Source organism: Rosa chinensis, chromosome 5 (assembly GCF_002994745.2).
Source record: "Rosa chinensis cultivar Old Blush chromosome 5, RchiOBHm-V2, whole genome shotgun sequence".
In the NCBI taxonomy this organism is placed as follows: Eukaryota; Viridiplantae; Streptophyta; class Magnoliopsida; order Rosales; family Rosaceae; genus Rosa; species Rosa chinensis.
The window spans coordinates 6641171-6664952 of record NC_037092.1 but is presented as its reverse complement, the minus strand read 5'-3'; the positions used below and the strand labels follow the sequence as shown (position 1 = coordinate 6664952).

General features: G+C 36.7%; 5 protein-coding genes and 1 non-coding gene across 13 annotated transcripts; 1 reads left to right on the top strand and 5 right to left on the bottom strand.

Annotated features, from left to right (window-relative positions):
- Nucleotides 1-355: 355 nt before the first annotated feature.
- LOC112167311 (nudix hydrolase 15, mitochondrial) lies at nt 356-2947 on the bottom strand. Of its 3 annotated transcripts, XM_024304315.2 has the most exons (6): nt 2356-2928; nt 2131-2273; nt 1301-1420; nt 1023-1208; nt 630-807; nt 356-541 (listed from the first exon to the last, which is right to left on the bottom strand). In XM_024304315.2, exons 1-5 carry the CDS (start codon nt 2690-2692, stop codon nt 781-783), a joined length of 813 nt encoding a protein of 270 aa, XP_024160083.1. In that variant the 5' UTR covers nt 2693-2928; the 3' UTR covers nt 356-541; nt 630-780. The 3 variants fall into 3 exon arrangements, with proteins under 3 accessions (XP_024160083.1, XP_024160084.1, XP_024160082.1); XM_024304316.2 differs by lacking the exons at nt 356-541; nt 630-807 and having other exon boundaries at nt 842-1208; nt 2413-2947; XM_024304314.2 differs by lacking the exons at nt 356-541; nt 630-807 and having other exon boundaries at nt 842-1208; nt 2356-2925.
- On the top strand, nt 2696-5433 carry LOC112167312 (transcription factor PCF7). Of its 2 annotated transcripts, none has more exons than XM_024304317.2 (2): nt 2696-2831; nt 4503-5433. In XM_024304317.2, exon 2 carries the CDS (start codon nt 4588-4590, stop codon nt 5326-5328), a length of 741 nt encoding a protein of 246 aa, XP_024160085.1. In that variant the 5' UTR covers nt 2696-2831; nt 4503-4587; the 3' UTR covers nt 5329-5433. The 2 variants fall into 2 exon arrangements, with proteins under 2 accessions (XP_024160085.1, XP_024160086.1); XM_024304318.2 differs by having other exon boundaries at nt 2702-2831; nt 4553-5433.
- Nucleotides 5434-6193: 760 nt separating this feature from the next.
- Nucleotides 6194-9655, bottom strand: LOC112168032 (protein IQ-DOMAIN 1). 2 transcript variants are annotated; one of them, XM_024305149.2, is made up of 6 exons: nt 9368-9655; nt 8675-8786; nt 7966-8109; nt 7529-7756; nt 7000-7113; nt 6194-6913 (listed from the first exon to the last, which is right to left on the bottom strand). In XM_024305149.2, exons 2-6 carry the CDS (start codon nt 8747-8749, stop codon nt 6578-6580), a joined length of 897 nt encoding a protein of 298 aa, XP_024160917.1. In that variant the 5' UTR covers nt 8750-8786; nt 9368-9655; the 3' UTR covers nt 6194-6577. The 2 variants fall into 2 exon arrangements, with proteins under 2 accessions (XP_024160917.1, XP_024160918.1); XM_024305150.2 differs by lacking the exon at nt 9368-9655 and adding an exon at nt 9234-9258.
- A 1695-nt stretch (nt 9656-11350) lies between these two features.
- Nucleotides 11351-11424, bottom strand: TRNAI-UAU. The gene has a single exon. It is a non-coding gene; the product is annotated as a tRNA-Ile (tRNA).
- A 414-nt stretch (nt 11425-11838) lies between these two features.
- On the bottom strand, nt 11839-15097 carry LOC112164543 (sodium/calcium exchanger NCL1). Its single transcript, XM_040506362.1, has 7 exons — nt 14479-15097; nt 13682-13870; nt 13413-13591; nt 13178-13299; nt 12829-13090; nt 12443-12742; nt 11839-12239 (listed from the first exon to the last, which is right to left on the bottom strand). The coding sequence occupies exons 1-7, from the start codon at nt 14861-14863 to the stop codon at nt 11991-11993; spliced, it is 1686 nt and encodes a 561-aa protein (XP_040362296.1). The 5' UTR covers nt 14864-15097; the 3' UTR covers nt 11839-11990.
- Nucleotides 15098-16007: 910 nt separating this feature from the next.
- LOC112164542 (probable pre-mRNA-splicing factor ATP-dependent RNA helicase DEAH9) lies at nt 16008-23398 on the bottom strand. Of its 4 annotated transcripts, XM_024300756.2 has the most exons (23): nt 23237-23398; nt 23005-23149; nt 22805-22879; nt 22566-22650; nt 22302-22386; nt 21977-22046; nt 21784-21869; nt 21040-21112; nt 20813-20908; nt 20563-20668; nt 20296-20342; nt 20114-20197; nt 19946-19999; nt 19617-19717; nt 19364-19454; nt 18951-19115; nt 18456-18545; nt 18122-18193; nt 17430-17528; nt 17259-17345; nt 16845-16898; nt 16618-16697; nt 16008-16454 (listed from the first exon to the last, which is right to left on the bottom strand). In XM_024300756.2, the coding sequence occupies exons 1-23, from the start codon at nt 23323-23325 to the stop codon at nt 16307-16309; spliced, it is 2082 nt and encodes a 693-aa protein (XP_024156524.1). In that variant the 5' UTR covers nt 23326-23398; the 3' UTR covers nt 16008-16306. The 4 variants fall into 4 exon arrangements, with proteins under 4 accessions (XP_024156524.1, XP_024156527.1, XP_024156526.1 ...); XM_024300759.1 differs by lacking the exons at nt 23005-23149; nt 23237-23398 and having other exon boundaries at nt 22302-22381; nt 22805-22868; XM_024300758.2 differs by lacking the exons at nt 18122-18193; nt 18456-18545; nt 18951-19115.
- Between the last annotated feature and the right edge of the window lie 384 nt (nt 23399-23782).

Here is a 23782-nt window from a genome sequence, read left to right as displayed (position 1 = left end):
AACAACCCCACCCCGCATTAATCCGAATCATCACGTGTATTATGATAGAATCATATAATAAATTTATTTTTGTGTGTATATAACTTGAAATCGTTGTCCTTGAATTTAAAATGTGAGATGGTAGCTGCGGGTCATCTTTAGCCTGTTGGCTTTGTTGAACATTCAAAGTTCATCAGGTCTACGGTTCGACTGGCACAAAGAGAGAGAAAAGAGAGAGAGTATAGTTATGCATTAAAAATGAGGTATTCTAAAATACCTCTGTTTTGTCGGTTTTGTTTTTTTTTTTTCCTGATTTTTTTTTTGGCACAATTAATTGTTAAGAAAGTGTTAAGCATTTTTATTTTCATACTCAGGATGACATAATCAAGAAAAATTAGATGAAAATTATAGAAGGAATGGTTTCTTTAACATCAAGCAAAACCTAACAGAAGCATATTACAAACAGGGTGGTAGTGTCCCTCCTTTCTTTAAATCAATGACGGCAAATGTCTTGGTGTAGACTGGGTTTCAATGAGTTACTAGGCAACCGCATCAACAAGTCCTACAACAAGAACAACAAACTAGTGAAGCCATGATCCAGAACCAGATATGAGTACAAAAGGTATGAAGAAAGGAGAAGACAGACTGACCTGAAGAAAAGAGAAGATGGCAACTGCAACAAGTCTGTTCTCGCAATTTTCTAGACCCAGAAAATGCTTGATACTTGCTGCTGGTTTCCGGGGGTTAATGTAAGACTATCCTGAGAAAATAGGCTTGCTTTTTCCTTTCCCTCTCTAATATTTAGTATGATGATGAGGTGAAATGGACCTATGCAGTACAAAAAAAAAAAAATATTTGAAACAAATGTAATGCTTCAAGCTATTTTATTTCTCATTGTGTTTTTAAACAATTATCTTGATAAATAGTGCACAATGAAGTGCACATTACTACAGGAAAGAAGATCGTGTTAATAATGGAATGGAAGTAATACAGTTTGCAAAAGTTTATGGAAGCACGGTATTTTTGTCTACACTTCTAAGAACCTTATGACTGGGATTCTGCTCCACAAAAGGTGGAGGCCGTTCATATACAATTGATGCAGCCCTAATCAAGATACCAGCAGTTAAGCCCCATATCATGTACTTCTTGTTGTTGGTTTCGTAGTCAAAGAAATGAATCAGGTATTTGTTACCCATCCACTCTCTCTCCTCTGCCCTCCTGTTTTCATCCTGAAGCAAATGGATACACAATGATCAATAAAACAGACGAAAGCAATTACATATGTTAACTCGGACAGAAGTGAAACTAATGAGAAAAAAACCTTGATGAACATTTCCAAGGGAGCATCAAATACTGATTCCACTTCGGCCGGATTTGGAGCAGGCTTGAATGCTTCCTTATCGTTAAGTAAACCGATAACAGGTACAACTCTCAGTAGGTGCTGCACAGAAATCCAAGGATAACTTATCTAAGTTCCTCCAAAGTCTAGAAACCTTTTTCAAGTTGAAAGTTGGAGACCGTGGTATGCTGCATTACATCAGTTGAGGAAACAACACCAAGTACTTGCTCTTTCCCTAGTCCTATCTTTGTGATTCAATCTTAGACACTTCTGCAACTAATCAGACTAACCCCCCTCTTTCCCATTAGAACTTCCTACATTTTGGAATGCCTTATGTGCATAGATGTATGGCATCAAACTCAAACTGGATTACAAGAACATCAAATATTTTGAAATTCTAGTTTCAAAATCAGATACGCATGAAAAGTAGTAAAAAAAATGAGAACGGCAGGAAGCAACTAAATAGACATTACACCTCTAATAACCTCTCTCAGAAAGTTCTTAATTTGGTCTGACACTTCATTATAGTCCCCTCTAATCTATCAATCTATTTCCTCTTTTTTTTTTTCTGGACTAAGATTCCAAACTTCAAACTTTCGTTTGCAAAAACAAAAGTAGTAACTGAAAGTCTCAAGCTTTAACCTCAACTACAGAGAAAAGCTCAAGGCACCAATTGAAACTTAGTACTAACCCAAAGTTCCAAGCTTTACATACTTGGAATAGACTAAAGTAGCTCAGTCATATACAAACTTAACACAAATAACATCAACCACCAAGTGTTTGATCAAACCGAAAACGATAAAAGTTATTACCTTTGACAAAAATGGTTCAAGAACAGTGACAACATTAACAAGCTTAGGATCCAAACCAATCTCCTCTTTCGCTTCTCTTGTTGCTGTGTCACCATCATCCTTGTCTCCCTCCTCTGTCTTCCCACCTGGCAAAGAAACCTCACCTGCCCAAAAACCAAAAAAATAAAAATCTTTACTATTTCTTCTTCATCTTCCTCAATTCTGGTCACCAAGAACCCAACTCACCAGAGTGAGTGGACAACCCAGATGACCTCTTGGTCAAAACGACACGTAGATCCCCACCGTCTCCTTCAAACAAACAGATCAAAACAGCAGCTCTTTTGGGCCTGAACGTTTCTGGGTCTCTTCCAATTGGGGTCTTGGACTCAGCAAAGCCCACTTGGGACACGACTTTGCCGGCAGTTTCTTCGATTCTCTGCTCCTCGGAGTCGTCGTCCCAGGACAGAGGCGGTGGCTTGTAGAGGCGGAGCTGGTGGGTCAGGGCCAGAAGTCGCGGGGAGGAAGTGGGTGGGTCCATTAGAGGTTGGAGTGAGGTGGTTAGTCTTCTGAGGATCGAGATCATGGGATGTCTAGTAGTTCCAGCATAATACGACTAGTTGCTCAATCTTGGTGAGTGTTGGGAACCATTGTTTTGGTTTGACAAATGGGGAAGCTCTGTGGTAAAATTACGGTGGATGGGGCCGACGGATCGCGGTCGGCAGGTAATAATATTATTACTTTTTTTTTTGGAAAATTTTGCTGACGGACTAGTCATCGGAAAAAGTGTGTTTATTTTCGAGATTATATGTGACGAATTTTTGTCGGTGTACTTTTTTTTTTATTCTTAAGAATTTTACCCACGATCAATTTGTCTGTAAACGTGTTTTTATTTTCGAGATTTTTGTAAGTTTTTTTTTTTTTTTAAAGAAATTTTACCAATGATCAATTTTTCGTAAAAGTGTTTTTATTTTTGAGACCTAGCAACAAAGTTTTGTCAGTAATTTAAAAAAAAAAAAAGTTTTGAGGTTTTTATTGATGGACATCTATCAGTAAAATTGTGTTTGTTTTTAATTTATGAGACACTTGACTACGAATTTTCATTTTGGGTTTTAATAATTTAACGCTGATGAAACAAGTATTTATTTAATTTTATTTTTTTTATAAAGAAGTTTGATACCTTTGCGACTTAAGAAATCTTAAAACTAGCTAGTCGTGAGCTGAATTCAGAACTTTCCACTTACAACCAATGAAACAAGTGTTTTATTTTTATTTAATTTTTTTTTCTAAGACCTTTGCGACTTTAGTAATTTTAGAAACCAACTCATGCTTACAAAGGAAACACCAATAGACCAGATAGTACTGGATAACTGTGGCAATTTTCCTTAAAAAGTAAAAATTCTAAGAAAACTTTGACTTCCGACTTTTGTGTACGTTGCAAATCACTGTTCAGTATCGCTATTTCATCATCAAAAACTCTTCCACAGTTGCTCTTAGTACTTGTGACACTAAACATTAAAATGAAGGGAACTCGTTAAGACAAATACTATACACATATTTTTATTTTTTATTTGTTTGGGTGATCTATATCGTATCCTAAAAGTTGAACTTAAAGAGCAATAATATCAAGTGGGCTCATCCCACATGCTATGTACACAATTTTCCTATGTGTAAGACTGTAGTACCATGTTCGTTCTTCTTCCCTTTACTCTGTTGCGTGCAGTTGCGCATGCTGTCTGTAAATTTGGTACAAGCATTCTGTGCGAACTGTGTTACATTGTACGCTTCATACTAGCCAACACATTATCATTGACACTGTCACTTTCCTTCAAGGAATCTTACGATCTTTGGCCCAAACACATTACACCATTTTACAATAATAATCATTTTCACTTCCGACCTAGCAGATAAGTCGGTAGAGGACGCACGAAGTGAGTCCAGTCACGTCAACTACGAACTGGGAAAAGTAAATAGACTAAAGTTTGAACCAGATGGAGTTGGTGAACCATGGTATTTAGTTAGGTTAGGCGTAGATTAATGTGGTCGGTTTTGAGTTTGACGTGTTAGAGTTGCACTATTTCTTGATTCAATCTGACTGGAATAGTTAAAACTTAAAAAAGTGTATTGTGTGTTATAGAAACGCTTCTAATACCTTTTGAAGAAGCATTTTTGTAATTGAAATCAAAAACCCAATATGGGTATGTGACAAAAGTGCTGCTAGCAAAAGCGCTATTGAAAGAAAGCACTTTTACAATTTTACATAAACAGCTCATCTGGCTGTAAGAATCACTGCTTTCTGCATTAACGCTGATTAGCCTATGACTAGTGGACTTTTATGAGCATTTCTTCTTGATTAGACATTACAGCGTTTGTCCCGGCTCTTAATGTTCATGTAGGTCTTGTTGTTGCCTAGTTACTGGTGATAGTACCACACATGTTTCTGTAGTTCTGTAGCTATATATCAAGACTATTTGCACAACTATGTTCGTCAAACTTGAGAGGAAAAAGAGAGAGACTTCAATGACTTCTCATTCCCAAGAGAGTCTCTATCTGCAAATGTCACAACAAAGAGAATCAAAGCAGGAGGAGGAGGAGGAGGAGGAGGAGGAGGAGGAAAATGAAGCTCAAGATCAACCAGAAGTTGCTCAAGCACAACAAGACTATGGAGCAAGCAGAGTGGAATCTAAACAACCAAGCATGAACAATGAAAGATATGGAAGGATCGTGAAGGTTCAAGGAGGCCACGTTATTAGATCAATTGCGAGAAAAGACAGGCACAGCAAGATCTACACGTCCAAGGGCCCAAGAGACAGAAGGTTCCGGCTTTCAGCTCAAACTGCCATAGAGTTCTATGATGTTCAAGACCGTCTTGGCTTTGATAGACCAAGCAAGGCCATTGACTGGCTCATTCACAAGGCCAAGGCCGCCATTGAAGCTCTTGAAGATTCTTCTACTACACACCAGCCTCAGCATCACCAAGGAGGCAATGCCGAGCCTGAAACTGTCAAAACTCATCAGCCTTTGGACGAGGGCACTATGAAAAATGAGAGCAAAGAACCTGTTCTTGACTATGCTGAAGAAGCCCTCAATTGTGCTCCCAATTTATCAGAGGCCAATTTCATGGAGATGGGTTGGTTTCAAAGTCTGATGGCTTGGAATTACAATGCAGGTGATGGTGGAGAAGGTTGTTCTTTCAATTCATCATCTGTTACTCTGCTATAGTTAACCATTTCTTTGGTCAAAACTAGTTGCTTGACTCAATTTTCAGCTTCAGATTTGTTTTTGAGCTAGATGAAGTCTTTTGGTTAGTTCTAAATTTTCATATTAGTTGGTTGTGATAAAAGTGACCTCTTTTGATCTTTTGGCATGAATGTCTTGGGTGCTATTATGTTAAAAAGTTTTGACAGCTTTTGTTTTCTTAAATGAGTAGCCTGACTCCATCAACAACTTTGATTAATAACTGAAACCAATATGCACAAGTACACAAACTAAGTAGTTTGGTAGCCATCTTAAATTTATGATGATGATTAATTACAGGCCTAATGGACTAATGGTTAAAGAAAAGCAAAATAAGAAGGTTGTAGTAGTTGGTTGGAATTGAATCTTAAGGTAATATACTAACTAACTAGAGGCATGGTATTTACTGGTACTTGTGAACCTTTGTGGGTGCTGAGCAGTTGGTCACACCTTACAAGGCAACTACCTAGTTCTGCAAGGAAAAGAGGAAAAGGGCTCAATTATTAGACCATGAAAAGCCATGAAACCTCTAAACAACTAGGCAATAATTGTATTCATAATACTAGTGAAGAGCAGGTTCAATGTTGGTATATAATAAAGTGTACTAGCCCTGTGTATAAATACTAAAGGCGTGCACAGCACTTAAAAAGCTAGAACTTAGAGCAAATGACCGTCCTTTTAGGCTAGTAGACTTGGAACTAGATTTTCAAACCCTCTTCTTCATGTTTTAACGAAGCTGCAGTCAAAATCTGGTTGACTGAAGAAAGAGCTCGATCATTTACCGTAACTCCAAAAAGAAGAAGACGAGGGACATTGATGATGACTTAAATAGCCAAAAAATTTATAGAAAGAATGATGGAACAACACAAAGTAATTCAAAGAACAACCGTAGTAATTACAGTGCACAAAAGCACAGTTACAATCACCCTCAAACAGATAAATGGTCTATTTACATAATATAAATAAAATACATATTTTCCCTTTCAACATATACATTAACGTGAAGAAAATGCTCTGGTAAGTCCCGAATCCAGGTCCTGTTCCCAAAATCCTATACTGCACGCCGAAGCTTATAACTTCCACACCACTCCTTGTACAAGAATCAGCAATGACCGTGTATACTGAAAAATGGCTTGTCCCTCATTTCTCTGGATTTTGAACTAATAAAATGCTGAAGACATTCTTATTGAATTTATACCGTTGGCTCCGAACCAACAAGTCAAATTTTAAATGTTCATTTCTGATTGTTTGCCTCTTCTGCCTTAATGCCCTCTGCATGTGGAACTGGCTTTTCTTCATTGGCTGTGTAAGACAATTTCCGAGCTCTTGGAGTTCCCTTACCATTTGGTGAAGGGAGTTTAACTGAGACCGAAGTTTTTGGCGTTGGTGAATTTATGTTCTTGCCAACTTTGCTAGCTTGCTTAGCCTGCACTTTCTTTGGGCTAGGTGACTGCACACGGCTTTCCCATGGTCGAGCTGCAATCCAGCGTTCCTTCCAGCTCCAACCCCAGTTAGCTTTGCCAAGTTCATAACTTCCCAAGCTTTGGCTCTGACTGCAATTGGCCCTCCACTATAAATCATAGAAATACAGTTTTCATTTCCAATTGATTCGAGGATCAAATCAATCAATAGAGTACATACAAGAATAGGGTGTACCTGATGAGAAAAGGCATATGCCATAGCCCGCTCACGCTTAACTGCTGCTTCTTCCCTCTGATATATCCTTGAAAGTATATCATCCATGGTTTCAGAGCCACCACTCCATTCCACCTGTATCCAGTTAAATAATTACTCAGATAGATTGGAGTGTTGATGAGTGCAAAAGATCAGTCCTAAAAGCAGGGTATCAAGGTTTACAAGATATCAAAAACTATCCACGAATGGAATATGCAGGGATTTGGAATAACTAAGTACCAAAGCCTTGTTCTTTGCTATCTGATGCAAATATAGGTAGAAGGCAGAACTTTATAAGAAGCCAACTTTCCCAATAGAAAAAAAATAATATCTTGGAGACATGGACTAACCCAAGATCTTGGACAAAAAATGTTTTCACAAAACCATATTCGTGCCTGTATATGAGGTGACAATTTCATGGCATGAGCACCACAAAATTAATGACATGAAAAACCTGAACTAAAATTTTTGGTTCGGCAAGTTCTTAGACATTTGGAAATTGTGATCTCACCTCTATGTCATGAAGTTTTGCCTCAAGTTTATTTTGATTCTCTAATTTCTTCTGTTTGATCCTTCCTTCGGTTACCATACAGAGCCGGCGAGTTCTAATATCAGTCTGTATTCTGCTCCATAAATGCAGATAACTCAACGTAGTTGTAGCTTGCTTTATAACAGGGTAAGCTTGGGTCAGCATTTGCAATCTTACAATCCCTTTCAAACGACGTAAAGCTTTCCTAGCCTGCAATGGAAAATAAATCTAAGGACTGGCTCCAAAGACTGGTATAAAAGAATGCTGTTTCATCCATGAACGGGTCATGAATGCTGTACAATTAACATCAATACGAAGCACTTCTCCTCATTAATAACAACGTAAAACCAAACAAAATTTCAAAGGATTTAATATTTTGGCACATTAATGTACATAACCTGGAATGTAGTTAAACATACCACATGTGCACGGAAAGCAGTCTGAATTCGAATTGCAGCTATATCTTCAACTGGCATGTCAAGGGAGCCAAGTTTTTTATTGGTTGTACCATTTGCAAAGTTTGATTCTTTCCCTGAAAGATTTTTCAAGTTTATGGTGGATCCCTGTCAGAAAATGTAATGACAATCAGAAATCGTAATAACATACCAACATCAATCTCAGATATCAAATTTAAAATCAAAATCTCTGTTACTAATAGCAACCTACTGCTACATCAGAAACATGGATTCCCTTATATGGCCAGGATTAGTTCAAAACTATTTTTCATGGAAGTAAATGGTAACAGAATTAATGCACATTCTGTTGAAGGCAGAAAAGGTACTACTTTCCTTTATGTGTGGGATAAGGTGAGCAAGATAGTTTCAACATGAATTAGAACCCTAAACCTTTATGGACTACATTTAAGCTCCTAATAAGTCCTAAAACCAATTTCCTCTCGATCTTGAAGTAAAAGATAGCTTCTGTACTCACTTCAGTACAATATTTGGCCAACATTAAAAACTGAGTGATGTGTAAGATGGATGCTCCACTTCAATTTTGGAGTAAAACATTTTAGACTTAAACATAAACAATAAGGATATGTACGCTAAATTTCACAGTTTTGAATGCAGTTGCATGACATTGCTCAACAAAAGCTACAAAATTTATACAAATTTGGAGGCTTTATACCTTCACTCGTTTTGAACTGCCAAACTTTGCTTTCCTTAAGCTGGTTAATGCCTTGAACCAATTTCCAGATCCCATATCTGATGGAAGAGATTATATCCAATTTACCATAACCCTGACATATAATGGAATCACCACCATCAGTACTAAGCAGATAAAGCATGAGTCAAGTTTGAGCATGAGAAAATGGTATCTTCTTTTCAGCAACAATCAAACAGTTTACAATAAATTTCAATTGCTGTCAGCATATATGATACAGAACATTCCCCTTAAAGTTTCAGTCCTTACATATCTATAAACTGATGTCCAAGCATACAGTGTTATTGATAAGTACATGAGTAATCAGAAAAGTCAATCTTGCATCTAAAAACAAACAGATAACAATCAAAATAAACTTGAGCAAACTACATAATCCTAATAGTACAGCACGTTCACTAGAGAAAACTAACCTACTCAAGCACAGAGTCCACTGCAAGAAACAATTTTTCAGAGAATTCAGTACACACATTGTAAAGACTTCCATATCAATCTGGGTTTTTATAAAACTACCTTGTATACTTACCAATCAGATCCCAGTCACACTAAATCTCCAAAATGCACAAATGGGTATGAGTAAATCACACACTTGTCAACACACAAAACAAGGCAAACAAATGCAAAACCATAGAAAACAGTATCTGGGTAAGACTCACTTACCAGAGAAGCAGCAAAAAAAAGCCCAGCAGAGAGAAGACACACTCTTTTTTAGGTAATGGGTGCTCAAGAATTTTGAGGACAAATGTTGTTGCGAACTAGTTGGACTTGTAATTCAAGAAGTAAAGAAGAAGCAAAGCCCCTGAGAAGGTGAGAGAGAATAAAAGGTGGGTGGGGTGGAGTGAGGATTGCATTGGCCCCATCTCCAGCCTTTTTTTCTCTGAAAAACATATACACATTTAATCATTAAATATCAGATATACAAATCTTTCTTTTTGTTTAATTCTATATATCTGCCTCAATCATAGGCTCAAGTGCTCAACCAATGCTTAGCTCCAAGTATAAAGACAACTCATATGAATGAAGGTTAGACGTGTCTGTGTACGTGCGAGTGCGGTGGTGTGTGGTAGTTGCTATTTGGTGTGGTGGGTGTTTTGAGAATTCAAAAATGGAGGCTACAGCTACTTTAGAACAAACCAAAGTCACTGTCTGATTGAGATGGCCTGCCTTTCTAATTGTATATCTGAATCTTGATTTGCAGATTTTACTAGTGGTGTTTCTTCAATTGAACACATCCTCTCGCAGTTTACTAATTTGGTTAGTTCCAAAGTCAAAACACTTATTTTGAATAGGAGAAAACTAAACACTTCCTAGTTCCTACAAAGACTAAGAAAGAAAGCTCATGCACCTTTGGATCATGCGTGTATGACAATCAGAGGCGGCCCTGGGGGTGTTCAAATGGAGCAGCCGCACAAGGCCTCCAGTTTTCGAAGGCCTCTGAATTCAATTTTATAATGGCTTTAGATATATTTATCTAGTCAAGAATGCTAAAACTTACTAAATTGTTGTTTAGTTCAGTTGGCAACTCTACTGTAAATTGTCAGGCTTGATTGGTCGTGGGCTTAAAACCCATGGGTACTTAGCTCTATTTAATTTTTTCTTTGCCTTTTTTCTGATCTTCTATCTTGTTTTAATTTTTTTTTTGTTCTTTTCATTCCTAAGGCCTCTCTACTTTCTTCTTCGATCTTGTGTTATGTTTCTTGACTTTCTTCTTTTTTCTTTTTTTCTTTCTTTCTATTTTTCCATCCTTGTTTATGTTTTTAGGCCCTCCACCATTTTTTTCTTTTATTTACACCAAACATTTTTTCCTAGTTCTTCTAATTGAGATCGTGATTAATAAGACATTATTTAAATTTTTGCACTAGGCCTCTTAATTTTCAGGACCGGCCCTGATGACAATGCATGTATAGTAGAAGTTTTGGGAAGAAAACAAATACTGTATTTTCAATTACCAAATTTTTGTTTTAGGTGTTTACTGGAGGTCATTTTTCAGCATCCCTCTAATGAGTGATGATGTAGGCAAGTTTGCTGTTGAATGAGTTCCAAATAACTCACACTCCAGGAAGAAATAAGCTCAAATGATTAAAGATATTGCATATGCACTGATAATGGATGTAATCTACCAGAAATAGTAATAATGCATGTAAACATATCATCATATAGATCAATTATTGTTGTGTGACCTACCTTGATTCAATGATTTAAATCACTCTCAACTCTCAATTATATAATGGCTTTGCTGGTATAACACTTCTGATCATCAAGCAGATGAGGGGACTACTAAGAGTTTATGAGTTGCATACTTCCATATGGGCAGGCCATACCCACATCATAGAGAGAGCCCAAACATTACAACTTGAAGGATCCGGGCCCAAAACTACATGCATATATTCTCACATCACAAGGCCTGCTTATGATCTATTGGTCAGATCTTTGACGGTCACTCTCCTAGAGTATTATGAACATTGAATGCATTCCCATTTAGCAACCAATACTTTCTGTTAATTTTTCATGATATTTTTTTTAACAATAATTTTTCATGATATTTAAAAATTAGCTAAATGGGAAGTCATTTAGATCTAACAAACATTTCAGATAAATACACTGTATGTGCTAAAAAATACCCAAAGAATAATTCAAGCAAACTGGTCCCGGCGAGGCTCGAACTCGCGACCTCCGGCTCATAAGACCAGCGCTCTAACCAACTGAGCTACGGGACCAGTTGATCTGTTAAAATAATATTAAATAAGGATACAATAACTTATTATAATTACCATTGACTCATTCTCTTAAGACTAGCCTAATCTGCCTATGTAGTTTAAATTAATTATACACCAAAATTATCTAGTTAAAAAAATCGGAGATACAACCTGATAGAAATTAGTATACTGGGCTTAATTATGACCATCTAAACTATAAACATAAATCAATTTAGGGATTGGTACATGATGTTTTAAGTTTTTTTTTTTTTTTTTTTATCACAAACATGAGGAAAGTATGTGAAATTTTTCAAGAGAAATCATGTGCTATAACAAAGACATTTTGATATAAATGAGGGCCAAATTTCAGGTTCGGATAAATTAGTTGAAAATTAACAAAGTTTCTAATACTCGTATAAGACATGAAATATCATGTGTGTCACTCACATAAGACTTGGGTTGTATTGGAATTCAAATTAGTGAAGTAGAATTACATGTACAGTGGGATTTGATTTCACAACGTTTTGATCCACTTCAAGAATATACAGACTAAAATCTGGTAGGTTGCTACACTGTAACTTCTGACTCTAAGTCCATCCAAGAAAAGTGGTAAGAATATAAACCATCAACAGTGATATGGGGTACATAATGTATGCTATAATACAGGTCCAAAATGGGAACTTTCTGCTGAAGCTGGCATAAAGACCCATTACTGAGCAAATGATCAGAACAACTAAAACTGCTGCAGAGACATCCCAAGATAAATTACGTATGTAAACAAGTGCCAAGAAGATGGTCAATCCCATAACGTTGTTCATGAACACGCTGTTATAAATCTGCATAAATATTTTGGAGTGTCAGATGAGCAACTATGTTTCTGTTGTTCAATTGGAGATCAAATGTCAACTTTAAATATATAAGCATGTAGCTTATCCATGATGATACTGGCTAGTATTGATCAAGGCTTTGTTAAATATGGAAGTTGTTATATCAGAGATGCAAAAATGAAAGAAGATATGAGTGCAAGAGAGAAACAGACCTCTGAAAGTGCTAAAGAGATGGCATTCTCAGTCTTATCTTGAGCAGAAGTTATTATTTGCAATGCCAGTCCATAGTTGATAGCCAAGGGTATCAAAACATAAGAGGTGAAGAATGAAGGGATGCTTGCAGCAGTAGAGAAGTCTTGGATAGTCTCCATGAGGGGATTTGCAAGCAAAATCATAATGCCAATACCGAGGATCAAGAGACAAGCAGCCTTGATTTGATTTGTCCAAGATTTATTGGTAAGCTTACTCTTCTTTTTTCTAGCCACCTGCTTCTGCTGCCCTTCCAAAGCTTCCTGCAAGTTCAATTTAATGATCTACATGTGAACGTAAAGGTTTTAATTGGAACTGATATATAGTGTTAGCATGGCTGAATTTGAACCTCGGACTTGCTGCTTAAAAACCTTCTATGTCCTTGACCTTGACGATTGACAGAGGGCCTTGCATTAACCCATTTTGAGATTCCATTAACAAACTCTTGCTCAGATATTTGAGAATCACCAGATATATCAAAGTCCTCCATCGCCTTTTCTACATAATCACTCTCCAGACCTACTTCCCCTATTTGTATTCCTAGGATCAATGTTCTCAGTTCTTTTGCTGATATAGACTGATTATGATTCTGGTCGATTCTAGTAAACACCCTGCCAATAAACTCAAGAAAGGGCTAATTAATAGATCATGGCATTTCAACAATCCAGATAAACTAAATGTAGAAACCAGGGACTTACTCTTGTATATTTGATACATTAGGCTCGCCGCTTGCAGTGAGAAAACTCGGTGACAAGGTTCTCTGTACATATTTACTCATCAAAAATTCAAGTCTCCTGTTCTGAATCCATGGCTCAAAGACCTGCATTTTTGTTTTTTGTTTTGTTTAGTAGTGCATTACAGTTGCTGAGGTCATCTTTGGTTGCCACAAATACTTGAGAAACTATGTGTTCTCTTCTTGAAATTTTGTGTTACCTGATAGATGCAGTAAGCGACAAGGAATGCAAATGAAACTAGTAGAGAAATTAAGATCACAATACGAATCCCTGAGGTTGAATTGAGGACTTTAGCCACTTGAAGAATAAGAAAGGGGATCAATGACACCATCATGATTCTTGCGGTACAGCTGGTTTCAGCATCAGTTGTTACATAACCTGCAAAGCACATATACCGACACGTTACAATTGTTGCACTTCAACTAGACCTCTCTCTTTGCAGTGTCTGTGAAGATAAGAAAAGTATACCAGTGATACTGAAGCGCTTCTTATGTCCTCGATTTGAAGAAGTTGGAGACTTGGAGATGTCATAGCTGCCAAATGCAACAACAGAACCCCAGACTAATGTAAGAAGCATGATTGCTGACCCTGCAACCATGCCAATGTTCATTGTAGCCATTGCTTCTGCAGTTTCTGCAGTTCCTGTAACTCCAGTCACTGACAAAAACAAAGCAAGAACTTTTTTAGGAATTTGGTTACAAGACATCACATTCATCTGTAAATTTCTTACTTGAGACCAAAGATACATGATTTCTGCACATCCTTTCAAAATACTTGAGCAATTACTACTCAGGTATGCGCCGTCCCTATACAACTGTAAGTATAAAGTTAACAGACGGCTAGACTCCTAAATAATCTAGGGAGATTATGACGTCACCAATTAAGTTGACTTTTTTCAATTCTCACTTTATGAATAGATTGAAATATTGTATATATCTGATATTAATTAAAGGAGAGAATAGACTCTTGTACAGCAAGCACAAACAAGAAGTTGGAGACTAGAAATTTCTATATCTAATATCTAATCTTGGTCAATATCTGGCCAAGAATATGCAACATTGAACATGAAAATTTTATGATCTCTTTGAAATTATGAAGCAGATCAGAAAAATAAGGTTACTTCAAGATGCTATTGCTACCTCAAATTTGATGTTGAATCTAACCATCTCATATTAATCATCAGCAAATTCTACTGCATGATGATAAAAAGCACACACATGCATAATGAGCAACTGAGAGGAAGCTATAGAGATTAAGGATCTTACCAACAACAATTCCCACTTGTGGTATTGTGCCGAGCAAGTGGAAGACACTAGCACCAAAGAATCCGGTCCCATACATTTTGAAGAAGAGTTCAGATCCACTTGTGATACAGCTATTTGCAAGGTAGAGCAAAATCTCATAGACGATTACCATGAAAGCCAGCCCCCAGACTGAAGTTGCACAAGGCAAGAAGCCATAAATGGGTTCGCAAGTCACTGTATCTGCCTTAAGATCATCCACTACTTGTAGGAGTGAAGAAGACTGGCTGATTAACTTGTCGTCTAAGCCATCGGATATGAGCAGATTAGAGTCTTTAACAGACCGGCTGCTTCCCAAATGGAGTAATTGGAGAACCAGAAAAATGATGAACAAAGCTGCTCTTGCCATATCCAGAGACGCTATTAGCTAATTCTGGTTGAAAAAATGAGAATGAGAAGCTGAGATGCAACTCTAAGTTTGTTAAGGTTTAAATAGAGAAATCAATGGGAGTTGAGGATTAAAATGGCCCAAACTATTCTACCTATGACATTTCCTATACCGGCTTTGTCTCCCCAAGAAATTTGAACAAGTAAGAACAAAAGCTAGAAGATTAACAGAATAGAATGAGGAAAATTGGCAGCAAGCAACCTGCTTATTTGGCATATGACTATGTATTTATTTGACTTAATATATTCCTCTGTACTTGCTCCAAAAATATGAAATCACTAGTTGGATAGTGACACTGAACAGAAATAATTGACTGAATAAATAGAGCAGCCTCCATGGTACATGTACCATTTTTTTTTTTCAAGAGAACCCAGCAGCCACCATGCTTTAACAGTTTAATTTAGGTGTTTGGTAATCATAAAATGGAGCATAACAGATATATACGAACCTATGACTTTTAGACCAATATAAAAGGAATCAGCAGTGACCCGTAACTATCAAGTAAGCAAATTTCCAGGTTTATTTGAGTACAAGTTAATTATCTGGATTCTGGGATCTGGACAAATAGATCCAAATCTGGGAGGGAAAGGTCCAGGATTAATAATCAAATTTTTTTTTTTTTAGGAAAACCAGTATTAATATTCAAACTAATTAAAATAATCCATGACTATGACACAGTATTTATAGTATTATATTCACCCAGTAAGCTGCTTACATACACATATAGATTAGTAAACAATGAAAGTTGGAGTGAAGCAGAAAAAATGTGTTTGAATATCCTTGAGAGCAGACCTTGAAGGCCTTTGAACTTGAATAATACGAAATAATTATACGCTCCTGTAATGATTGAATGGGTAGGATTAGGACCGAGAACCCCGGTGTCATTATTTAGTGAATGAAATCGCTAATCAACAAGGTCAGTTCGATAAACAGGAAAGCGAATCAAGCAGCTCCAATTTGAAAAACTGTTGCAATTCTTGTTGTATTCGAGATTGATTTGCAGTCCAAGATACTAGTATTTCTTCCTCAACAATACTGATAAATAAATTGATGTTTATAACTTTCTCTATCACCTTAAGCAAACAAAAGAGCCTAACCATGCAAGTAGGGTAACAAAATCTGACCCACTCCAATTCAACCTAATCCATTAGTCAGTGGGTTTTATGACTTTTATTCAATTGTTCCAGTAGCACGAACAAATAAAATTAATAGCCAATGAAAAAAAGCATGGTTAATGATTCAGTATTTTAGTCAGTGGTTAATGGTTAATGGATGCTATTCAAGATAATAGTTGGTATATTTACATGAAAAATCCAAGTGATCAAGGCCATACTGAATGACGATGGTAGTTTCCTCATTGTTCTTATATGAATTTATTATGAGGGATGGTGGAGGCAGAGCGAGCTAGTGAAGCATAGGATTGGGTCGCTGCTTTTGGTAAAAATGTGGAGCTGCCTCTGTGAGCCAAGAAGGATCTATCGAAATGACATTCCGCATGTATTGCTTTTCAGTTGAGACAAGAGAATGGTAAACCACCCACTTGGGATTAACTCTGCAACACAAAAGTGAACAAATTAGGATGGAACTCGGTTAACCATTCAAATCCAAGAGAGTGGGCAAAATGAAAATGTTGCTGCTTAGTCCAGACAGCAGAATATAAAAAAGTGGTGCAAAATTGAATCTTAATTTATGTCAGATTCTCTCTCTTTACTAACCTGAATAGCACAGATGAGGGGTGAATATAAACTTCTTGAGAACCTCTGATAGTTTTGTACTTTCCATCGTGACTTGATGCCTACAGAGTTCAGACAGAGAAATATTAATCAAAAGAAATATATTACTAAATTCTCTAAAAACCAGAAGGAAACCTGTCAAAAAGCTTCAACAGGGAAAGAACTAAAAGAAACAAAGCACTGATACATTAAGCAGGGAGTTTACTCACTTCTGAAACACACGCATTAGCGAAAAATCCATAAGTAATGGCCTTTCTCACTACCTGAAAGATGTAAAGAGCAGCATTTAGAATATAACTAAAAGATAAGATGGCTTCATTCACCCAAAACAAAATGTGCCTATTGAATTTTATGTAAAAATCAATAAATAAAGAAACAAAATTATTGGTTTTATTATACATGTAAGAAGCTTTGGTTAAGAAATTAAGACTTCGAGAATTGTGATCAAGACCTATTGTCTATTGGATCAACTCTTGCTCTCTATGCAACTCCTCCCACCCTTATCCTTCTAATTTTTTACTTCCTTTTTTAAATTCCTAATTTTTGGGAAGAGAAGGAGAAAAGTGCGAGATGGATTATTATCTCAGAGATGAGAAGCTTCATATGGCATGACATAAACTTACCACTGTATCTCTTTCACAAGATTTCAAGTCAATGCCTAATCTTCGAGCTGTTCTTCTGAGTTGTTCCCTTATTTCAAGAACCTTTTTCTGCAAAATAATTACAGCACAGTTACAAAGAATGTGAAGGAGACCATCTGTTAAACTGGTGAGAAGCTAATTTGTGACACTCACCATGGCTTGGTAGTTTACAAAGTTCTTATGACACCACTGTGAAGATTTACCAGACTGAAGAAATGCTTTGTAGACATTTAGGAAACTCACATGGTCACCCTGCATGCAAACAAGTAAATCAAACCAACATACCAAGCAGCCAAAGTTAGCCAAAGATACAAAAAAATAAATAAATAAATAAAAAATGAAACTCATGTTTTGCTGTTACTAGAAGGAAAATATCATTTTGTGGAGTAACAACCGAGTCAAATAAATGTTTGATGTATTATCACACATATGTGCTAGGCGGATAGAAACTTGATGTCAGCTAAGCATAAGCTTAGTGCATATCAAGCCACAAACCATTATTATGAAGACCATGAATATGCAGAAGGAAGATCAACATTAAGTGGTTTGCAAGCATATCTTGGACAGATGACAATCAGAAGTAAGCAAATAAGATAGACAAATTCTGGTAAAATATTCCATCACCAAAAAGATTAGGGCTGACAAAACCACAAAAATAACTGGATCCCAACCAGAAAATTTTGTTTTAAGAAAGGTATTCTTTATTTACTTCTTCTTAGGCTATTTGTACAAAAAGTAGTGATCTATTGTCATGTATCAACAATGACAAAAGCTGATGTGAAAATGCTGCTAAGTTGGTTAGACTCAGTAAAGTAGGCAAATACATAGAAGGTTCCGATCAGTACCTCAGCTGCAGCAAAATTCAACTTGGCTTCATCAAGTTCCTTTTGTGATCCCCAACCAGAAGCCCAGATAGACTGCAGGACAGCATATCAATTGTGAACAACTGAATGAAAGAATTTTTATTTATTTATTATTATTTTTTCTTTCAAGTTGTACAATTCTACAAGGTGAGTTATTTTATGTGAATTAGAATATGACTTATTGTTCTGGAGGTGCATTCTATTTATATATATGAGATTTTCTTTAGCACTCAGTATCCAATACTTCTAATGGATAGGTGGGTAGAGAATAAAAATATAAGCATTCAGGAACGGTAATAAAGGTAAGAGGATTTACTTGAACAGAGAGAACAGCCGCAATAGTAATAATCTCTTCTGAACACCCCAGTTCACCAGATGATAAGATCATCTTTGAGATCATTGGATCCTACAAAACAAATGAGGGTACTTCCCAGTTTCTGTAAGCAAAGCATAAAAGTTAAAGAACATAAAGGAATTCAAAAGACAATGAAGCACGGTACTTTCATAACTGCTTTTTCAAAAAGAAAAAAAGAAGAAGAATTTGTCTTCGAGATGCGGGTTATCCCTAGGAAACCTAATTGTGCAACTGTGCAAGATATAGAAAATAATGTAACTGATGCTGCATTCCACTTATTCTGAAATGCACGGCCAATAAATCAACAAAATGAAAATGTAATGCAGAATCACAAGTATAGTAGTCCAAGAGAAACAAAATATATTCATAGAGATAGAGATAACATAGGTGATCCACTGAATAGCTACAGATGAGAAATATAGAAAAAAATGTAACACAAGGCCTTGTGCAACGTACCAATGGAAACTCAGCAACTTGAAATCCAGTTGGTGAAGTAAGTTTAGCATCATCATCCACGACCCCAAGTGAATAAAGCACTTCAAGTGCTCGAACCATTGCTTCAGAAGATGGAGATGCTGGCCAATCAAAGCCCAATATATTATCTATTCCCAAGGCTTTTAACTGCGATGAAAGAAAACAATTATTAAATGTGAGAAAAACTCTCACGTCATTGCTTAATTAGTGAACATCAAATTATTGCATACAGAAAAATCTTTGTGAAATACAATATCATTTATGATCCTGGAAAATTTGTTAGCTTAATTCCTAAGTTCATAGTGACTAATGGGATGGCAGCATGTCATATTTGAGACATCTAGATGTAGGTCTGCTACACATGGAAAGCATTAGATTGGAATAACAGAGCATACCTGGATCACACAGGAAACAAGATTTGATCTTTGTATCTCTGGAATCCCCTCAGCAGACATTTCCTTTACAAAATACTCTTCTGTATACAGCCTGGTCAAAGCCACAAAAAATATCGAGTATTGACCATTATAAGTCTTATTAGAACTCATTCTGTTACAATGTTACATAATAACTTCTCGTAAGTATGTCTCAGCCTATGATAAAATCATGTAACCACAGATATTGATAATGAGTCCAAAAAGAATTGCAGACCTGTAACATTTCCCAGGCCGAACTCTTCCAGCTCTACCGGTCCTTTGCCTAGCAGATGCCTTGGATATTGGTGCCACTACCAGATTTTCAATATCTGATATCTAAGGAAAGCAGACACAGAAGAGCAAAAGGTAAGAAAGACATTCAGATGTGCACTAAATTTTATTAGATCAAAATTAATGCCTCCAATGCTTACAGAATGCAACTTCAAGGATTCTTAGAAAATGTAAGGTCCCATCATATAATAAGAGGATCTTGATAGTTCAATTAGTAAATTACCCATAATAGAGAGAGAGAGAGAGAGAGAGAGAGAGAGAGTGAGAGTGTACCGGGTTATAGAACCGTTGCTTTGAGAACCCACTGTCAACAACATAGACCACGCCCTGAATCAATCAAAGGACCAGATGATATGCAATGATTAATTGTGCTAACTTAAGTATTCTAGATATTACTCTAAACTCCCAGAACCAATAAAAGCAATATATCAGAGGTGTTACCTCTAAAGTTATTGATGTCTCGGCTATGTTGGTTGATATAACTACTTTCCTTTTCCCTCTGGGAGTAGGACTGAACACCAGCTCCTAAAAAGCAGAAAATTATATCAGCTTCTGAAAGAGAATCCCAAGCATCCATAATAGATCATTCCACCTAGGTATAAGTAATAAACAGCGTAACAAACCTGGTCAGCACGTGGAAGTCCCGAATAGAGAGGCAAAACCATCAGTCCTAAAACAAGAAAACAAATTATAAAAGTCATATATAAAAAGAAGGCATACCATCTAGGTAGTAGCCCCAAAATGAGAGAATCATAGAACAATGCATACACCGACACACACATAAATAATAGCACTTACGAATGCATAACTCTTCCAAGTTCCAATATGCCAAAACTTGTATTTATCAGAATAATATTTTAATTAAGTATGGGTAAAGCTGCTAGATCTACCTGATGAGTTCTTTCTACGGTTTTGGGTCTCTTCCGTAATAAGTTGGACAGCAGCATCGATATCATCTTGACCAGTAAGAAATACCAGAATATCTCCCATTGGTTCCTATATCAGAAAAAAGGGTTGTAACTTGTAACAAATGGTAGAAACGAAACTACACGCATGATATGAAAAGAAAACCTGGCATAAATTTGTCATTTCCTCATAAAGAAAACACAAGCATATTAGTATCATCCAAATATCAGTTACCTGGTCATGTATCAATAATACAGTTGAGACTGCAGCCCGAAGATAGTCGGCAACAGGCTCCTCCACGTAATGAATTTGTACATTAAACCCTCTACCCTGAAAATCAAGAAGAGATAAGCCTAGCTGACAGCAAAAAGGACTTAAAAAATAATAATAATAATAATAATAATAATAATAATAATAATAATAATTAAAAACTGAGAGAGAGAGTCATTAGTCAAACTTACCTCAACTGACAGGACTGCAGGCTCCATAATTGGTCCAAGCTCTTCTCCTTCCGGTCTGCGGCGCCTTTTTCTGCTGACAATTAAAACAGGATATTAACATTGACACTCAACATCATACAGTCATAGATAAAAGTAAAATCGTAGTCAACCTAACTTGACACTTTGACAAAAACTTTTTTTTTTTTTTCTATATGAGCAACAAATTATCGAGAATAGTGGCAGATATCTGACAAGTCATATATTTAACAATAACAGCCATGGCATCTGCAAAGTGAAAGGTGAACTTTAAATTTTCTATGTGACTCTCCTAACACCCACTACTGCAGGTTCATATCATTAGAACCTTAAAGGTATCTGTAGCCAAAAATGCACACAAATGCTCATTGACATACACACGTAAATTTATTGGTGGAAGCGGTAGAAGTTGTTTATCTTATTTTCAGACATATATGAAAGCAGATTCCTCAAGAGACACATAATTTCTTTGATGTCAAAATGCCAAGGATGTGGACCAAAGTCAAATAAAAGATCTTGTACTGTGCTCTAAATACATGTATACACCAATAGCTGTTTTATGGCTACAATAAATCAATCAGTCATATACTACCAAAAAGAACAGTGCAAATATTGCAGGGCAGTGATTAACATACTCTGATATTCACTTGCGAAAAGTAAACTAGTAACCCAAAGAATTAGACAAAGACAAGAAAAAAATCAAACTGTGATCAAGTAATAGAATTATACCTGGACTGAAAGAAAGCAGCCATTGACTTTGCTTGAATTGTAGCAGATGAGATAATCAGGCGCAGCTCAGGCCGGCGTTTTTGGATCTAGAAATTTTCAGATTCAAAAAGTATATAATACGGCCTAACTGAAAAGAGAAACAGATGAACTCTTTGTTTTGTAAACCATCAAAGGTATGATATAAAGCTGATACCTTTTTCAGGAGACCCAATAAAATGTCCGTGGAGATAGACCTTTCATGAGCTTCATCTACCATTACAACACTGTGACAATCATTTTAAATCCAGTATTTTAAACAAAAAGCAAATCCTAGTAAATTGTTGACCACCCACTACCAGTAAATGTGAAAAGAAACACAAGTTTGCATGCGACCAGCAAGTATGCTATCTACATTATGGGATAATCAACTTTAGATGTAAAATGCTCGAAAGTTTGAAGTAGGTGGAGCCTATAGGTAGATATGGTATGCTTCAAAAAGAGGAAAGCAGTACAAGGTTTACCAAGACAATAGCTAGTACCTATATTTAGTCAAAAGAGGATCGTCCATCATTTCCCTGAGTAACACACCATCAGTCAAAAACTTTATCATAGTCACACCCTGTGCTGCCAGAACAGAAAACAATCATTTACAAATGTAACCACAATAGCAATTATAGTATTGTACATTTCACATTACAGACTAAAATTCTCAAGATAATACTATATAAATCCGCCTTTGCAGAAGATATCCCTTATCAAAAGGGACAACAAGCAATAAGAGAAAGTGCATAGTCTCACTGTACTTGTAGCATCTTCAAATCGAATAGTGTAGCCAACTTCCTCCCCAAGCTTGACCCCCATTTCTTCAGCCACCCGTGCTGCAACCGACTGCAGATAAGTACCACCATTTCTTTGTCAAACAAACTATTAACTCTAGCGAAACCAGTAAGAACCGGCTACCAAACTGGGCCATCAATTACAAAAACTCTACCGAATCAAATGAACACTCTTTACAATGCTTTAACTAAAACTAACAGATTACCTGAACAGCCAATCTTCTCGGCTGAGTACAAGCAATTACACGGCCACCATCAGCCCAACCTGCTTCTTTCAAATACTGCAAAATTTCATCAACACAATAATAATAATAAGCAATTCCGACTACAAATCAATCGATTTCCATAGTTATTCCGATTTCGAAACCAACAAGTATGATCGAAGACTCTCGTTAGGAACCCTAACCTGAGGAATCTGAGTGGTTTTGCCGCTGCCGGTTTCGCCGACGACGACGGTGGTGGCGCGAGTCTCGACGGAGTAGAGAATGGCGGTGCGGTACCTGAACACCGGTAGTCTCTGCCTCTGCCTCTCGAGATTCGCATAGCCTCCTCTGTAATTTTGGAACTATAAGAACAACGGTGAAAGCGAAGAGAGAGTTTAGCTCGGAAAGAAGAAAGAAGAAGAAGAAGAAGAATACCCGGAGGAGGTGGGGAAGAAAACGACGCCGCCTTCTTCGTCGTCGAGGAGGCGAGGCTTCTCCGCCCCTGGTTTCCAGAACTGTGACATTCTTCTGCCCAACTCTGCTACTCTTTGATTTTGGTTTTAGAGCTTCTAGAAGTGTGTGTAGGGCTGTCAATGAGTCGTGTCGGGTTGGGTTCGTGTCGGGTCAAGGTATTTGTCGTGTCGCAAGAGATAAACTCAAACCCAAACCCATTTAATAATCGTGTCAAAAATTTAAACTCAAACCCAACCTATTTATTAAACGGGTTATCCGTTTCCAACCCACTTAACCCATTTAATAAATAGGTCGTGTAGTATTAGACAAAATGACTCATTTAAAGGTTAACAATACGACCCATTTAACTAAAAAAATGCATAAATTGATTAAATTCGCTAAAAACTCCATAAGACGAAGAATATAAATAATTATATATAATTCATAAATAATTAAATCTAATACTTATAAAGCAAAATATTTCAAATTGTTTAATCTTATGATCAAATACTCCCAACGTCCACAATT

Excerpts from the sequence above, each read along its gene's own strand:
- LOC112167311 (XM_024304314.2), bottom strand. The coding sequence starts at position 2,692 with ATGATCTCGATCCTCAGAAGACTAACCACCTCACTCCAACCTCTAATG. Across the intron at positions 2,274-2,355 it reads TGGGTTGTCCACTCACTCTG|GTGAGGTTTCTTTGCCAGGT; the intron begins GTGAGTTGGGTT and ends GTTTTTGGGCAG. Across the intron at positions 1,209-1,300 it reads CCTTGGAAATGTTCATCAAG|GATGAAAACAGGAGGGCAGA; the intron begins GTTTTTTTCTCA and ends CATTTGCTTCAG.
- LOC112167312 (XM_024304317.2), top strand. The coding sequence starts at position 4,588 with ATGTTCGTCAAACTTGAGAGGAAAAAGAGAGAGACTTCAATGACTTCT.
- LOC112168032 (XM_024305149.2), bottom strand. The coding sequence starts at position 8,749 with ATGGGATCTGGAAATTGGTTCAAGGCATTAACCAGCTTAAGGAAAGCA. Across the intron at positions 8,110-8,674 it reads GCAGTTCAAAACGAGTGAAG|GGATCCACCATAAACTTGAA; the intron begins GTATAAAGCCTC and ends ATTTTCTGACAG. Across the intron at positions 7,757-7,965 it reads CTGCTTTCCGTGCACATGTG|GCTAGGAAAGCTTTACGTCG; the intron begins GTATGTTTAACT and ends TTTCCATTGCAG.
- LOC112164543 (XM_040506362.1), bottom strand. The coding sequence starts at position 14,863 with ATGGCAAGAGCAGCTTTGTTCATCATTTTTCTGGTTCTCCAATTACTC. Across the intron at positions 13,592-13,681 it reads GAAGCGCTTCAGTATCACTG|GTTATGTAACAACTGATGCT; the intron begins GTATACTTTTCT and ends TGTGCTTTGCAG. Across the intron at positions 12,743-12,828 it reads TTTTAAGCAGCAAGTCCGAG|GAAGCTTTGGAAGGGCAGCA; the intron begins GTTCAAATTCAG and ends TTGAACTTGCAG.
- LOC112164542 (XM_024300756.2), bottom strand. The coding sequence starts at position 23,325 with ATGTCACAGTTCTGGAAACCAGGGGCGGAGAAGCCTCGCCTCCTCGAC. Across the intron at positions 20,909-21,039 it reads CTGCAGTCCTGTCAGTTGAG|GGTAGAGGGTTTAATGTACA; the intron begins GTAAGTTTGACT and ends CTTGATTTTCAG. Across the intron at positions 19,116-19,363 it reads TTGTTTCCTGTGTGATCCAG|TTAAAAGCCTTGGGAATAGA; the intron begins GTATGCTCTGTT and ends CTTTCATCGCAG.